This window comes from Diadema antillarum, unplaced genomic scaffold (genome assembly GCF_040938485.1).
Source record: "Diadema antillarum isolate AM-2024a unplaced genomic scaffold, OU_Dant_1.0 seq00000798_RagTag, whole genome shotgun sequence".
NCBI classification, from domain to species: domain Eukaryota; kingdom Metazoa; phylum Echinodermata; class Echinoidea; order Diadematoida; family Diadematidae; genus Diadema; species Diadema antillarum.
The window spans coordinates 1,317,349-1,333,905 of NW_027271682.1; the positions used below are offsets into that span (position 1 = coordinate 1,317,349).

The 16,557-nt window shown below is 39.0% G+C and overlaps 1 protein-coding gene across 1 annotated transcript; it reads right to left on the bottom strand.

The window, feature by feature from the left end:
- Positions 1–1,326: 1,326 nt before the first annotated feature.
- Positions 1,327–9,509, bottom strand: LOC139739378 (G-protein coupled receptor 54-like). Its single transcript, XM_071649998.1, has 3 exons — positions 9,168–9,509; positions 2,411–2,546; positions 1,327–1,961 (listed from the first exon to the last, which is right to left on the bottom strand). Exons 1-3 carry the CDS (start codon positions 9,507–9,509, stop codon positions 1,327–1,329), a joined length of 1,113 nt encoding a protein of 370 aa, XP_071506099.1.
- Positions 9,510–16,557: the final 7,048 nt, after the last annotated feature.

Sequence of the window (16,557 nt, forward strand, 5' to 3'; positions counted from 1 at the left end):
ATTTCATGGAGCGTTTTGGTCGGATATTTTTTTCTGACAAAGTGTTACAAGCTACAGAAATCCTTGCATCTGATTGGCTAAGAGCAACTTTGTCGGACAAAATGCTTCATGAAATGCCCCCAGAACTTGACCGGCTGCTGACTGGGCTATAATGAAACGATGGGTCGATATGTGTACAGACCATATACAATATAACAATATAACAAATATCGCCTTGTCTATCGTTGCAATTTGACACTTAACAGTCCTTTGGGAGTTGTACTTTCCCGCCCAGACAATCATTTTCCCTCGGTGCTGCGCACTGCGGGAAAATAATTCTCTGGGAAATATAACTCCAGCGGGGAAATTAGATGTTAAGATGTTAGATACATGTATTATGATCTAATCGAATTGATTTTGACATTTTGAAATGAAAAACTGCATGGAAGCAACATATCATACACAAAACTTACGAGAAAACAGCATCAAACACGTCCAAATTAGTGAGGGGCGTGTACATGTATGTTCCGCGCTGAACGTGGCAAGTCACACCCCATGCATGGCGTTATTGACACGTATTGATTATATACCCTACAATACCGACAGTTTATATCCGGGTATCAAAAGCAACATCAATCGGGGGGGGGGGGGGGGGGTTCATGAAGGAACTTGTCGGATGAAATGTCCGACAAGTCAATTATATCCGACAAGTTCAGAGAAATCAGCCAATCAGACTAAAGAATTTCTCAAAACTTGTCGGATATAATTGACTTGTCAGATATTTTATCCGACAAGTTCCTTCATGAAATGCCCCCAGATAGCAAAAGAGAAAGACACGTCCGTAAAAGCATTGAAGACCAGGTTTGCTCTCCTATCGGTGCCTACTGTGCCATTTACTCGTCTGATACAAAAGTGGAGTCTGCTACCAGGGCATTAGTTATATAGCAACCGATAGGATTTATTAATTAATTTACAAAAATGTAGGCATTTACATGTTTGCAGCTGCGTACGTTGTTGATAATTTATTTAGATAAGATGTAGATACGATGCAAGACAATGTCACAGAGAGTGGAAATTATGACACGGAAAGGAAGATATAAGAGGGGAGAAAAGAAACAACATATCATCCAAAAAAAAGACAGAGAATAACTTATTAAAGATAAAAAAGCACAGTTTCTTTCCCCTTTACATGGATATTCTGGATCTTTCGATATTTACAAATTTTTATAAAGAATTAATGAAAAAAAAAATAATGACACTATCATGATACCCCGGCATTCCAAATATTGAATTTCCAGTGGAGAATGTTTAAACGTAGCTGCCGTATACACGCTATATACACTGTACTCAGACAGTGTCAGGGGCGCGCGAAAATCTCAGACTGAGATGAGGACTGCTTGGCCGTGACCGACCACTCCAGTCGACCACGTAGGAGCCTCGCTGACTGGGATGACTCCATCGAGACAAGATGTGGGTCGTCGAGCTGTCTCTCCGCCACTGCTTCGGCATCATGCCCCTGAAGACAGACTTAAAACTCGGGCTGCAGAACGCGTAGATGAAGGGGTTGACGATGCCCGTGATGTATGCCAACGTCTTGCAGGTGAGATGGACAATGATGGCCGTCCGCCCGTCTGTGTCTTCCCCCGTATTGTACTTCGTGACAACGCTCCATAGCAGGAAGGCTTCGAGTGGAGCTCGACAGATGAAGAAAACGATGACGATGACGACGACCTGCCGTGTCAAAGTCTTCTTCTCTCGATGCCGCACCCATCGAAGAGAACGAATACTACCTTCGCTTCTTTTCCGCTCGGTGTTGCTTCTCGTGAAGTCCATGAGAATCCTCGCGTAGCAGAATGAATGGATTATCATGGGAATGACGAAGATAACCATTGTGACGTAGGAGTATGTTACGATGTGACCTATCGTAACGATGTCGTCACATTCGGAGAAGATGACACTTGGCACCATGAGAACGAAAGATGCTGAAAAGAGAAGACAAGATAGGATAGAGGACGCGACTCCTTCATAGATTATTCAGTCAATCGAGATGACGCGAAAGATAAAAGTGTTTTTTTTTTCCAAAAGGCAGAAATGTGTCACCAAGAGCTTCGTTTGTTTGCTTTTTTGTTTGTTTGTTTGTTTGCATTTTTGGTTTAGCAACAATTAATGACCCCCAAGATGTTTTAACTGCTCAGGTCAACAGAATGTCAATATCGATTACATCTTTTCGTGGGGAGCTACTAAGTATATAAACTGGTGGATCAACTATAGCGAGCGCGTTAAACGTAGGACTGTACCGCCCTCAATTCGTTACCTGGCAGAATACGACTTAAATCAATTAGGCTCGAAAGCCAGTGCAGATTGTTCTGTTTTCTTTGCCTTTTTTACATTTTTATCGAGGGCGGAAAATTGAAACCCATCCATTGCTCACCGATCCAAGCACATACTATGATAACCGTTCGCCGTCCTTTCGTCCACCTTTTGATTGACGTCAAGGGGTTGATTGTGACATCATACCGGAGCAACGTCATAACCAGAAGCAGACAGCAGGTAGCTTGTTGAGCAATCTGAATGTGAAAGAAAAAAGAAAGCACCAAAAGTTCTTTGTAATGAGTGCGGTAAGCAATAATAAGCATGATTGTATTAAGAGAAAATGGAAATTGGTATTGGCATTGTGATGCTCGAGATGATGTAAGCAATAATACTGCAGTATATAGATAACGATGAAGTGATTACGACGATAACGAAACTGATGATGATGGTGGTGATACTGATCGCGACAGGAAAAACAACAACAACAAAAGAATAATGACGAAAAGATGTAGGAGAAAACATTATGGAAAACAGGGTTTTAGTTATTTTTACCATTGTCATTGTTGCCACTACTATCAAGATTATTATCAGTAATCATCATCGTTGCACTGACATGTATGTGGCCGTAATGGGAGCACTATCAGTTTATTAACTTTTGCACTTCTATATTTTACATTAATCACTCATTTTCATATCTATGCATCCGTTTACAACCAACATTATGGAAATCTAGACTATGCTTCTCGCGGCGATCTGGTTTTCATGAGTGAGGCGTTACGCTGCTTCCAAGATATTCATCCAAATATCAATAAAATTACATGTATTTTTTTCTTGGACAAACAGAGAAGCAGCTCTGATTGATTTAAGTATGAGAAAACGCATGATGATATTAACGAAAAACGCTTGATTTATTTGTAGCCTCAACAATTAGTCATAATTATTTTCCGTCTTCTTCTCAGAATATGAAACTCGGTGATGATGAAGTTATCACGCGATTTCCTATTTCAGTATAAGCGAAGATAACACTATCAAGCTACAAGAAGGACCCGTTTTTTATTGCTATTTTCGGAGGGAGAGAGGTCAGTGCTCCGATAAGAAAAAAAAATCTCCGGCAAACCTCAGGTTATCTTTTAGATTTCTTTCGTTCCCCCTTCTCTTGTTATTATTATTATTTTTTTACATTCAAAGCCGTGCGCGCGGGTGTGTAGGGGCGCAAATGGTCAATGTCTTGTCTATGATTCTCACCTGTATATAAACAACAATTGTCATACTTTAATTTTGTGTAGTGTCGAAGTTAACCATGTTAACGCAGCCGACTTCTCAGCTATTTTAATCATGTAATAATATTCTTCGTAAGCAATCATTCTGACGTGGCTGGTGCACTTCATTCCACAGGTATGTCAAATGTCAAATCTTTGGATAAGCTAAATTGCTACGTTATTGAATTTGCCACACTCCAATCGTCTATCTTGAGCCAACTGCATGGGTTACCGAAGTTTTTAAGGTTTCCTTTTATTTTCGAATTTATGCATTATGCTATCACACAATCGAAAATAGATTACGTCATTCTTGGTTGCATTGTCCGTATTATAATTATGTGACTTTGAGAAAAACAAGGTCACCGTCTGAATACTCCAAGGCTAACACAGCACAGTTAATGATTAACAAAAATTCACAAAAGTGATACAATATCCATCTCATTCTGATTCCACCCTCTTGGAAATATTATGTAATAATCAAGGGTTGCAAGATAAGATCACGTGGGACTGTGTACACGGGAGGTCCCTCTCTTCCCCCACTCTCCCTATACCCCTTCTCTTTTATCATACTATCTATCTTTGGTCTTACCATTGTATATACCGATTGTGTGTCTTTCCTTTAAGTAGGACATTCATACGTGTTATGCAAAGGAGATAATTTATGTAGGAAGATCTGCCGGCAGAAATCGAGAAGTGGACAGGGATAAAGACAATTGTTTGTAGTGCTCGTTCAAGTTTATCATTTCTAAGCCCGGTGCGAACATGCACCACAATAGTAAACATTGTTAAGAGTGAATAATTCAGAAAGACAAAGACCTGCAATGTACATCTTAATAAATGCAACATGTCCTATAAGCATTGTGTAAAAGGATTATCTTGCATATAACTGGATTATTATAGGCCTACGCAGGGAAATCTACATTATTAGGATGAGCTGATGACGATAATGCAGGTCCGTAGCCAGGGGGGGTGCGTCGGGTGCGTACGCACCCCCCAAATTCTGAAAGGTCCACTTTTTCATAATAACGGTTTTTAGCAATTCTCAAGATAACAATCCAAATAAATATAAAGACACATTATATGCTAAGTAAATGTGGAAGAGTACGTTTAACAATGTTAAAAATAATTGTACGAAACCCTTTTGTTGTATGAACCATCGGATCGCCCCCATGCACACAAACAAATATTATGTATCAATTTGTGCGAGCTATTACATATTGAAAACTTTCGGTCATCTGCGAGGCCGCGCTTCCGCGCGAACGCTACAACACGTAAAACGGGTCAAAAATCGACGCATTTTTCCACAAAGTCTGCCATAACTTTTAAACTGTTTAAGAAGCAAACTTGGGGCGCCCGGATTCTGAAAGTGGACACTTTAGGGATTATTTATGTGTATATATCTTTATTGTAACATTTGTAGCAGTGACGCAAATTAGATCAGAAAAGTACCTTATGAGTAGAATTGTCTATGGCGAACAGTCCAAATTTGACGAATTTGAGCATATTTTGCCGTCTTGCAATTCTTCCAGACGGGATATCTCGAGAACGGAAGATCGCACAAACTTGGGGCGCACGGTTTCAGAAAGTACAGGTTCTGCCCATTTTTGTGACATAAAAATCTTGTCCATTGGTTGAGCAGTCCTGACGCAAATTTGCAGTAAAGCTAGACTACCCATTCACAATTGCTGTCATAGGGAACGTGTACAATCCATACCGAACTATCACGTGACGAGACTACCAACGAAAATTTGAGCCGTTGACCTTCACTGTCTGCCGTTGTCAGCAGTGTGAATTCCTGTGATTTCAAGCATTTGTTTATCGCCAAATATCATTTTCAACGCAATATCCAGATACAGTTGTATGTGAGACATTATCTAGATACGTAGCAGCCTTATTGACAACATAACTGTTAAGTTTGGGAGCAAAAACGACCATTCCACATTCCATCTCATTTTTCGATGATGGCTGTAGTCGGACTGGTGCATTTCCTTCGGAGGTGGTAATAATGTAAGTAGTTGCAACGGTCACCTTGCCACCTGCTGTCTGCAATCGGGCGCTTATATACACGTGTTGTACACAGGTAATCAACTGAAATAATGTTGTAAAGGAATGATAAGGTCATAGACTATATCATTTCAACTGTAGATTTAACCCGATTGCACTCATGCATATCCATTACAACTTTGACGTTGATAACGAGAGGGTGGTGAAATTGTTCGCCAGAAAGCATCCCAGAAGACTGGAACTTCAAACAATGCTTAAAGACTTGAAAAAGACTAAGCGAAGATCACACTGCACAAGTGCACATTCAGAGGACTGGCAAATGCTCCCCTCTAACTCCTGTTATGTAATCATCATTTTCTATTTTGGATGATTACTTGCCTGTCTCAATATATTGTTGATTATTAGTTATACATTTTCTCATGTTGTGACAGTTCGATTGGTTCTCATTTTGAAGTGAGCCAAAACCTAAGAACATTCTCACTTATAATTTCCAAAGAGTATTATGCAGGCACGCAAACTCATTTTAGTTGTATTTCATTTAAATGAGGCAACAGTATCACACAGTACTTCAAGACGTATTAGTACAAACGATTTCTTGAGCCTGCACCGTTTCAGGCTCTGTTCTGGATACGGCGGTAGAAACTCATTTTTTTTTTTTTATCATTATTTACTAATCTCTTTTCTAACTTACAGGTAGCGGATTTCTTTGCAGGCCAAATTCGGAAATGTACTGCTGATTATTACTTATACATTTTCTCATGTTGTGACAGTTCTATTGGTTCTCATTTTAAAGTGAGCCAAAACCTAAGAACATTCTCACGTATAATTTCCAAAGAGTATTATGCAGGCACGCAAACTCATTTTAGTTGTATTTCATTTAAATGTAATGGGTAAGAGGGTAGGAGAGAGAATGGAAAGTGCTGAGCTATGAAGTAAAATGGTAAAGTAAAAAGTTTGTCAGATAGTATTACAAAAGCCTGAATATTGCAAGAGCTCCGGAGTAAAAACAGTCAGTGAAAAACCCTATGTATGATAGCATTGTGAGAGCGTTAGACTGCATTGTGACGCATCGTTATTTAATCTACATTCTTTATTCATATTTTTCATAAAAAAACACAGGTAATGAGCCGGATTGGGTTAAAATTCTCACTTACAGCTTTGTAGAAGTCTGAGTCAACAGTATCACACAGTACTTCAAGACGTATTAGTACAAACGATTTCTTGAGCCTGCACCGTTTCAGGCTCTGTTCTGGATACGGCGGTAGAAACTCATTCTTTTTTGTTGTTTATTTTATCATTATTTACTAATCTCTTTTCTAACTTACAGGTAGCGGATTTCTTTGCAGGCCAAATTCGGAAATGTACTGTTGATTATTACTTATACATTTTCTCATGTTGTGACAGTTCTATTGGTTCTCATTTTAAAGTGAGCCAAAACCTAAGAACATTTTCACTTATAATTTCCAAAGAGTATTATGCAGGCACGCAAACTCATTTTAGTTGTATTTCATTTAAATGTAATGGGTAAGAGGGTATGAGAGAGAATGGAAAGTGCTGAGCTATGAAGTAAAATGGTATAAAGTAAAAAGTTTGTCAGATAGTATTACAAAAGAAACTCATTCTTTTTTGTTTGTTTATTTTATCATTATTTACTTATCTCTCTTCTAACTTAAAGGTAGTGGATCTCTTTGCAGCCCAAATTCGAAAATGCCTAGAGACAGCTAGCAACCAAATATGCTACTATGATTTAATAAATAAGAAATAACCATTCCAGTATGTAGTGTGCACATTAAGACAGATCAAATCAAATAGGAAAACATCTGAGCACTAAGCCTGAGGTCTGAATTTGCACTCAACTTCTTCCAATGGCTAACGGATGTTTAATTTTTGAATTTCACTGACCTCCAAATTTCACAAAGAAAACCTTCTTAGCATGATGGTTAATATGACATTTGACTGATATTGGAGATGTTTGCGAATCGGATCTACTACCTTTAATATTATTAAATCTAAAATGATTATTTGAAAGTTCGGAAATGCTGGAAATATCCTACCACAAGGAGGCAAAATATAAATGGTTCACATTTACAATTCATTTTGTTTTAAAAATTTTCTTATTATTTTCGTTTTTGACAAACTCGCATACCAACGGCTGATATACTGTATAGTAAAGTGAATGTTTCATCTTCCAAACAGCATCCAATGTGATGGAAAACTCCAACTGGAAGGTGGACACCGTGACCATACTCGCTAAAGAAAACGCGTAATAGGGGTCGTTTTTTTCTCACGGATTAGATGGAAAGTGTGATGTACGAGCGTATAATCTAATAATCAAAGGGTATCAAAAAGGCCGAAATTTGGGAAAATGGTATATTGTTCAATCATGATGAAGTACTTCTTTAGGGTGCAGGAAACATTTAAGGAATACTTGTTTTTAAGGCCCGAAAAAATCATATGATCATTACTCGTTTAGGGGTCATGTTGAAAGTCCATGTATGAGCATGGTGTCCACCTTTTAATTGTCGCTACCCCTCCCGGGACAGTATCAAAGGACCGTTTTGTTAATTAACGCAATCCCCCCTTCCTTTAAAAATCCTGGCTTCAGGCCTGCTAACGCGGGTATACACTAGAAAAAATAAAAGTTAAAACAACACCAGGAAAATCACTATTCTCAATTTTGCGGCGCGCTACGCGCGCAGAGTCTCGAACACAATTAAACTTTGCAACTTCCTGGCAAAATGAGTTTTTACTATTTCCTAGATGAAATACCGTAACGCGATTGCATGCAACAGACAAAAATACAAATTTCCTCGAGACTTTAAAACGTCATTAAAACAGTCAAAATTCACAATTTGCGGCGCGCTTCGCGCGCAAATTCTTATACAACTTTTGTAGTTCGGTCGTCCAAAGAATATATATATATATATATATATATATATATATATATATATATGTATATATATAATTGTGTGTGTGTGTGTGTGTGTGTGTGTGTGTGTCATCATTGGTATTGGTACCGAAGGTCCGTTTTTTTAGTGACCGCACCCCCCCTTGAAAAATCCTGGCTACGGGCCTGTAATGGTGACCACCGTTGTTGCTTTTGGTGATAATGATGGATGATGGTAGTGATGATGATGATGATGATGATGATAGTATAGTAGTGATTGTTATTGATTAAGGATCGCGGAGGGAAAGGGTGAAAATGGCAGCTTTTTTACGGAGTTTAGAAAGACGCTGAAGGCGAGAAAGGAAGAACGCAGAAGGAACGGGGGAGAGGGAGGGGTAATTATGGAAGAGAAAGTGACGTTGGAAGAGAGTACGGACGTTGGGAATAATGAACATTGATATTATCTTATGATGAAAGTAATCTATGGGAGAAGAGAAGACCATCGGGACGAGAAATAGGATCGGGGGAAGGGGACGAAAAGGAGGAGGAGAAAGAGGAAGATTCAGAGGACTAAGAGGATGAGTATAAGAGGGGCAAGACTAGTCCAATGGGAGGAGCGGTGCCAAAAGGAAAGCAATTTAACTGTAATTGGCATGCTGCTCTGAGACCTATACAATGATGGACTTCGTACGACTGCGCGCAAAACTCGAGGCAAATGTACTCACATACTGCAGATAACTGACAACTTGACACTGTATCCAGCTCAGTTCTCTTATCATCAGTGCATTCAGCATCGCGTTGATGGTCAGGTAGATGATGTCCGAAACTGCAAGGTTGGCCTTCAGCTGGTTGATGGTCGTGCGGAGGGACGGGAAAGAAGCGACGAACCCGATGACGAGAAGATTGCACGTGATGCCGATGACGGCGATGGGAAGGAATAAGTAGAGGTCATAGAGCTCGGCGAAGTCGGTGGTCGAGTTAGACTGTACACCGGCTGATCTTGGGCAGGGAATGTCGGTCAAGTGTGACACCTTGACAGCGGCACCCAAGGTATCGCCACTCGACATTATGGTATACGAATGGTAATATTCTCTTGTTTCTTTGGCACTCAACAGTTTGTTGAGGAACAAATTACTCATGCGTTTCCAAAGGGAGACTGTAAAGTAGGAAGAATACTAAGCGAGCGTGCTGATATGTTTGTGGCTTTAACCGGTTTGTAGAATAATCTTTACTATGAGAGCCTCGTTTTGTTCACAAAAAAAAAGGGGGGGGGGGAGAGAGAGAGAGAGAGAGAGAGAGATGGAGATGGGGGGGGGGGGTAATAAGATTAGCTGAAAGCTGCTGCAGTTCGCCAATACCTGCACGAGTGTATGGAAATGATGGCAACAGATGGTTCAGCGCCGAGTAAACACCATCATGAAATTAATCTGTCACAGACACCTTATCTTAGATAACATCAGTGATGCTACTTGAAGGCAGCTTGCATATTATGTCCTAAAGAATCTCGATTTGTCATCTTATTGTATAAGGCGCAGTTTGATGTGACTCTTCCGACATTGGTATCTTTAATAATAATGATAAACCATTTTTATAGTAAATTCAAGTCTCTAAGCGCTTTTAGAAATGAGAAAAGACAGATTATACATGTTTAAGAACACACAATACAAAGTAGAAAATTACATATCAACTTAAAACACATCATTAAGCAATTTACAGAACAATGCTTACTTTACAAACAAATGAGACTTCAATAAAGACTTGAACTGATCTAATGATGAACATTCTCTGATATCATTGGGGAGCTGATTCCAAAGTTGAGGTATTGAATATTGAAATGATCGTTGACCGTATGACTTAGTCGATACATTAACCGGTTTTAACAATTGTTTGGTGCTTGAGCGAAGTTGTCTGGAAGGTTGATATTCTTGGAGGAGCTGTTGCAAATAATGAGGAGCTAACTGATGTTGACATTTATATGCAATTACAAGTAACTTATAAACTAACCTATCTTTAGCATTGTTATAACCATTGCCATCGTCATCACAGTGGCTGGGAAACTCAAAGGTTTCAAGAAATTGTGCAATTTTTGCCCGCAACCAAAAAGATTCACAAACTTGACATTTATGATATAGGCACACAGATTTTCGAGCTATTCGCTTTTAAATTTCTTTTTCCATGATTGTTTTGGGGGTGGAGATTGAGGGTGGATGGTTACAGAAGACTTTCTTGATAGTAGAGAAGCCAAGCTGGAAAGTACATGTATAAGAATCTTCACTCTTCTCTCTCCCCTAAGACAACCCCCCCCCCCCCCCCCAACACACACACATTATACATATCATAATAAAATGTGTTCTGGTGGGAATGTGATGAGTGATTTATTTGGAAAATTAGAAAATAATGAAAGCAATGTAGATTTTTGCGGGGGGGGGGGGGGGTGGTGGCAAAATTGAGAAAGGTTTTGAAGGTTTGCTGGAATCACAAACCATTGCAAACCAATACGATTATGTAATACTGCATGTGTGCCTCTCTAGCCAGGTATTAATAAGGGCACCTGGTAGAGATGGGGGTACTAAAGTACACGTAATACTTTATCACATAGCTAGGGGTGTGTTTCAATTTCGACCTGTGTGAAATGTAGAGCAGCGCCCTCATGGACGACAATGCTCACAGTGAGGAAACTCATGTGGGCAAAACGAGGCAATAATACCGCTATTAACTACCTGTACATGTAAAAAAAAAAAAAAAAAGAAAGAAAAAAAAAAGCCCTAAGCTGGTACAACTTGTTCCAATCGGCTTCCAATCAACATTGATTAGCAAGCAACACAAATTATACTTAACCACGTTTTCTCTTTTTTTTCCCCTCTTCTTCTCCTATTTTTTTTTTGTTTTTTTGTTTTTTTGTTCTCGTGCCATTTCCGGATGAAAAAGGTGGGGGTGAGGTGCCAAAGACGTGACTGTATTCCTATGCATTATGCAAAATAAGTGCTGTCTGAGCAGTCATGATAGTCTATCAACATTACCAACTGACCTACATGTACTTGGTAATCTCCTCTGAATTCTTAAAATTCTACACTTAACTGAAAAAAAAAACCATGATGAAATGTCCAAAGTATGAGTAGCTTTAAACAAGATCAGTTAAACGAGAACTCTGGATGATTTTCAGACTTTTACAATTGAACAACTATAAATTAGTTATACTGGGTACAGAGAATATGTGATTGGGATAAGGAATAATAATGTTTTCCAAATTTACAACAAATCACAATGAAAAAGAATGATGGCCTAGACGCTTCACCATAAGAATGCACGAGTGATGGCTCAGGGAAGCATATCAAAAGAAGAAAGCATGCATAAATTCTACACAAGTGATCTTGTTGAGCAAGCAGTATTGTAATAAAATACATTGTTACATTTCTGAAATGTGTGAGCCTCCTCATGCATTCTTATGGTGAACCCCCTCGTGCATTCTCAAAGTGACGCAGTATGTCTTCATTCTTCTTCGGTAAGATTTGTGTTGAGTTTTTCAGAGTGTATATAGGTTTCTCTGCTCAAGTACCACAATTACTTCCATAAATTTTAAAATGGAGCTGTTGATTTATGTACTACATGATGTGAAATTCTGACTTCCCCTTCAAAGAAGATGCATGGTTTAAAAAGAGCAGAATAAATATGACATCATACAATGATCAATTTTCCACCCTCTTGGGACTTGGCCTCTCCAGACTCTTCTGATCAGGTTGTTTGCTTCATTACTTAGTACATCCCAAGTACTATCATATCAGCATCAAAATAAACACAAAGAAATGTAGGTATTTGTGATTACATATTTATTATTTTTTTGTTTGTCTCCGCTCTGAAATTTTCAGCTAAATGAACAGCTGGAGTGTTAACAGGCTGATCAGAAGTATGCATTACATATTCATTTAAAGGGGATGGCTAGTGCCCGTAAACGATCGCCCCGTCACCGTACAGGCATGCTAACCTGGAAACATTAAACTGCACATTACTTGAATATGAGACCATTCTGAAGCAAATAATTTTCACACAACAATAGATATATAATGTACTCTTAAATGAACCCCAAAAGGATTGGAACAATCATCCCCCAGCATTCCCATTGATTCCCACTGATCAGTTACTGGCCATCCCCTATAAAAGACATACTGTAAATGTAGAAATTCTCATGGTACATCAACTTTCGCGAATTTTGCGCTACTTCTGGCTAGCGCGATTTCTACAACCCGCGAAAATATCTTCACAGTTTTCTCTGCACATCTTGAACAGTGTTGAATGGGTTGACAATTGTGCACTGCAGATTCAAGAACCTGTGAATATGTTTTTGAGCTGCTCAGAGTGTAAATTTAATCATGCGAAAATATCGACATTTACAGTACACATACTGTAAGCCTACATTGTACCTCGAAAGATGAAAACATCAGCAACAGACCATTTCTGTAATGTACTACAATTTATGGATGTTTCTTGTCATACTGCCTAGTAACGAAGCACTTCATTCACCTGCTCCCTCACATTAAGTTCCTATAGGCTTGACTTCAATCTGTTGTTGCTAGGTAGGGAACGTCTCCGGCAAGCTTTGTGGTTGTTAAAGGGCAACTTAATGACGCATGCATAAAATCTGAACACATTACAGAAGGTCTATTGATTTGACACAACAGTTGCCCTTGCCTAAGTCAAATCCAAAGGGACAGGAAAAAATCCTTCAACTGACATGAACTTCGACTCACACGATAGAATTAACACATGATATACCCATCCGAAGGAGAATTTTTCTTTGACTTGGCCAATTTTTTGACTTGTGCGAGGTCGACATCGGCAAGGTTGACTGCATCTTAGCCCCAGTGTTTTAACCCATTGAGGACAGACTGATTTTGCTACAACACGCATACATAGACCCCTGCCCGAGTATACTCGGGACTCATCCTCAAGGGGTTCAGGAAGAAACAAGAAATACATGTAGTCATGAAATGTACAGCAATCCTGATACAGTACATAAGCATAAAGCTGGCCAGAACTTGAAATACATGTAGCATATATGCAAATTAGGCAATAATTGTTCTACAGTAACTGTACATTATAACGGCAGTTTACAATTATACCGTACAGTAGCACAACTCCTCCTTGTGCAACATATTCGTAAATTCCTCTGAAACAATATTCCCAGTGTTTGCCGTGATTACCTTTTTCAAAGAAGAATGTGTTGCAGCATTTATTTCTTTGAACTTTTGATAGATACACACTACTCTGCAAGCTTTGAATTGAGAGATTCATGCACTGCAACCGCTGGCTGATGGTGAAACCCTAAAAAAGTGCTAGAGGCACTACATGTAATTCCAGCGGTTGGCGAGAGGGGACTGATTATTCATAAAGGTGGACTTTGTTTTTAACCCTAACTAGGCCGGGCTATTTAGGTAGATGATAGACGGGGGCCTCCCAGGCCCCCCTCCAGATCTCCGCCGTCGACTGCGCGCTCACGACGAAAATTGGCACACACATTGCCTATGAGGTAATCTAAAGTACCATGAAGTTAATTTTTCAAAAAATTATTATTTATGTTTAAGTATGCTAATTTATGCAAAATGAATCAGACAATGAAATCAGACAATTTGGTATAAATCACTAAATAAAGCTCAAAACAGGCACATTTTTTGTGTAAATATTCTTTTTAGTGTCCTTAGCAAGTGCAAGAGAAAAAAATTGTGTCATCAAAAAAAATTCTTCAGTATTTTATTGTTTTTTAATTTCTTATGTACTTCCTTGTTTTTTCGACTTTATGTTTTTCATTGTTTTTCAATGAACTTTGTCCGCGACATTGTTCTGAACAAGAAAGTATGTTATCAATGGATTTTAATCGATAAAACCCCCAAATAATCATGCTTTTATGAAATTGGCCTGTAAGCACAGTTTGCATTGAAATTGTACACGAATTCATATTTTTGCGCTATTTTTGGTCTGACATGCACATACAATGTACATATTTATGCGCAACTTTGGAACTGCGCGCCCTGGCATCGCAAATTTGGTGTCAAATGATGCGGGAGACTCAAAAGAAAAAAGTCATGAAACGTCGCAGCGATAGCTTCTCGCGATAGCGATACATTGCGCGGGACGTCGGGGGGGGGGGGGGGGGGGGGGGGGGCCTGAGAGCCCCCCCGGCCTACTTGTAGTTAGGGTTAATAATATAACAAAGTCTCATTTCTTGATTTGTTTGCTTGTCTCTCTACAGAGAATAGCTCTCTTTTCATTAGCTTGAGAGTTTCAATAAGTTTTGAAAAGTTTTCTCTACATCTTTCTGCACCCACATCCTGCCCCCCCCCCCCCATTCCACAAAAAAGACAAACTAAAAACACTAAACATAACCTATCAAGCCTCTTTCTCATGTCCCTGAATGCTTACATAAAAGAAAACAATAACATGATATGCTTTCTACTGTTGTTGTCGTTTATTTTTTCCCTTTCTTTCTTTTTGGTCCAGCAGAAGAACTTCAAGAATGTATAAATACAGCGTGCTGAGCTTTATGTCTCCCTGCCGGCTTATTCCCCATGCAACTACCATACAGGAGACACTTCTTTCTGGAAACAAAACACAAACATAATTGCCATCTGATGACTGAAAATATGTACATGTATTGTCTAGATACTTTTTCCAAATATCACAGACAGCCACGAACTCTTGAAAGCCTGAACTCTGACTCTACACAAGGTCACCACAGAGGGCAGTGTCCTACAAATAATCTGTTTGTTGACTGGAAAAAAAAAAAACCCTCCCCGGAATATTTGATTTGTACATGTATACACATTCTTACAAGGTATCAGCATGAGCTCTTACACTTTTTACTTTAATACGACACAGTGAGCACATGTACACTATCATGTACTGGTAGGCCTACGCCCTCTCATTGAAATACATGTACCAGGCACACATATTCTGCATTATGAGATTCTCAACGTAACACAGAATTTGCAATATAATTGCAAACCTAACCCATGCAACCATATGAATACATGTACTCTCCATCAAATCATAAACTAAGTAGGAATAGGATTACTATAAGATTATTTGTTTTGTTGTTGTTGTTGTTTTTTTGAGAGAGATTTGCTGACTTCACAAACACAAAGAAAGCAGACTACAACTTCCCAATTGAGGAGGTCCACAATTTTCATATGCACATGACCGTGTCAGGACAGACACATTTCCACTTGGTATTAACCCGTTGAGGACGGTTTGATTTTGCTACAACACGCAATTCCCATAGACACCTGCCCGAGTATACTCGGGACTCGTCCTCAACGGGTTAAGAGTCACAAGCATCTTTCCTAGCTTTTGACAGCAACATGTAAGACCTCACTTAACAAGCTTTAACACTAAATGTGGCCCTGCTTCACAAAATCATCAAAAAGTAATCACACATGTATTTTTAGTTAAGGGCAGGTTCTGAAAGAGCAGACTCTAAGCTTTAAAATGACATATATGAATAACTCAAGTACACACTTCCGAAAAGTGTTTAACTGAGAAAAGAGCCTTTAGAGTTTAGGATCTATTCAAGTGCTTAATCTTACCAAGCTGTGGTCTGTGTAACGAATGGGACAAAAAACAGGATGTTGTACTCCACAGCAACCAAGGGATTATCAGATTACAGTATGCTGAAATTTGGCACATTCTATCAACACATTCTAGTCATGACTAAGACCAAACTTTCAAAGTAGCAGCATTAGTTATTAGAGCTAAAACAGTGTAAAAGGTTTATAAGAAATGAAAAGGGACTTTAAATGAGACATACCTACTCACACTGTATCTACCAAAAAGTGTTCCAGAAAATCTGCACAACCCCCCACTATTATTTGTTTGTTTTATGATCCCCAACTTTAGAATTCTGCAGAAGAAAAGTGATTCTTTCAGAAAATATTAAAAGAGATTGACTAGGTTGACCCATTTCACTTATTTTGAGTCCTAACATAAAGTTGGGATATGAAACTTTTTGTTGGTTTCGTGATGCATGGTCACATATAAGCAGCTCATTGAAAGGGAATCACCTAAGTCCTAATTCCTGCTCACAATCTTTCTGGAGCCATGCTCCCCTAATCACTCGATCAGCCA

What these genes read in the sequence shown, in the direction of transcription:
- LOC139739378 (XM_071649998.1), bottom strand. Translation starts at nt 9,509, where the DNA reads ATGTCGAGTGGCGATACCTTGGGTGCCGCTGTCAAGGTGTCACACTTG. An exon ending in TTGTCAGTTATCTGCAGTAT is followed by an intron (nt 2,547 to 9,167) that starts GTGAGTACATTT and finishes TTTCACATTCAG; the next exon opens with ATTGCTCAACAAGCTACCTG. An exon ending in CATAGTATGTGCTTGGATCG is followed by an intron (nt 1,962 to 2,410) that starts GTGAGCAATGGA and finishes TTCTCTTTTCAG; the next exon opens with CATCTTTCGTTCTCATGGTG.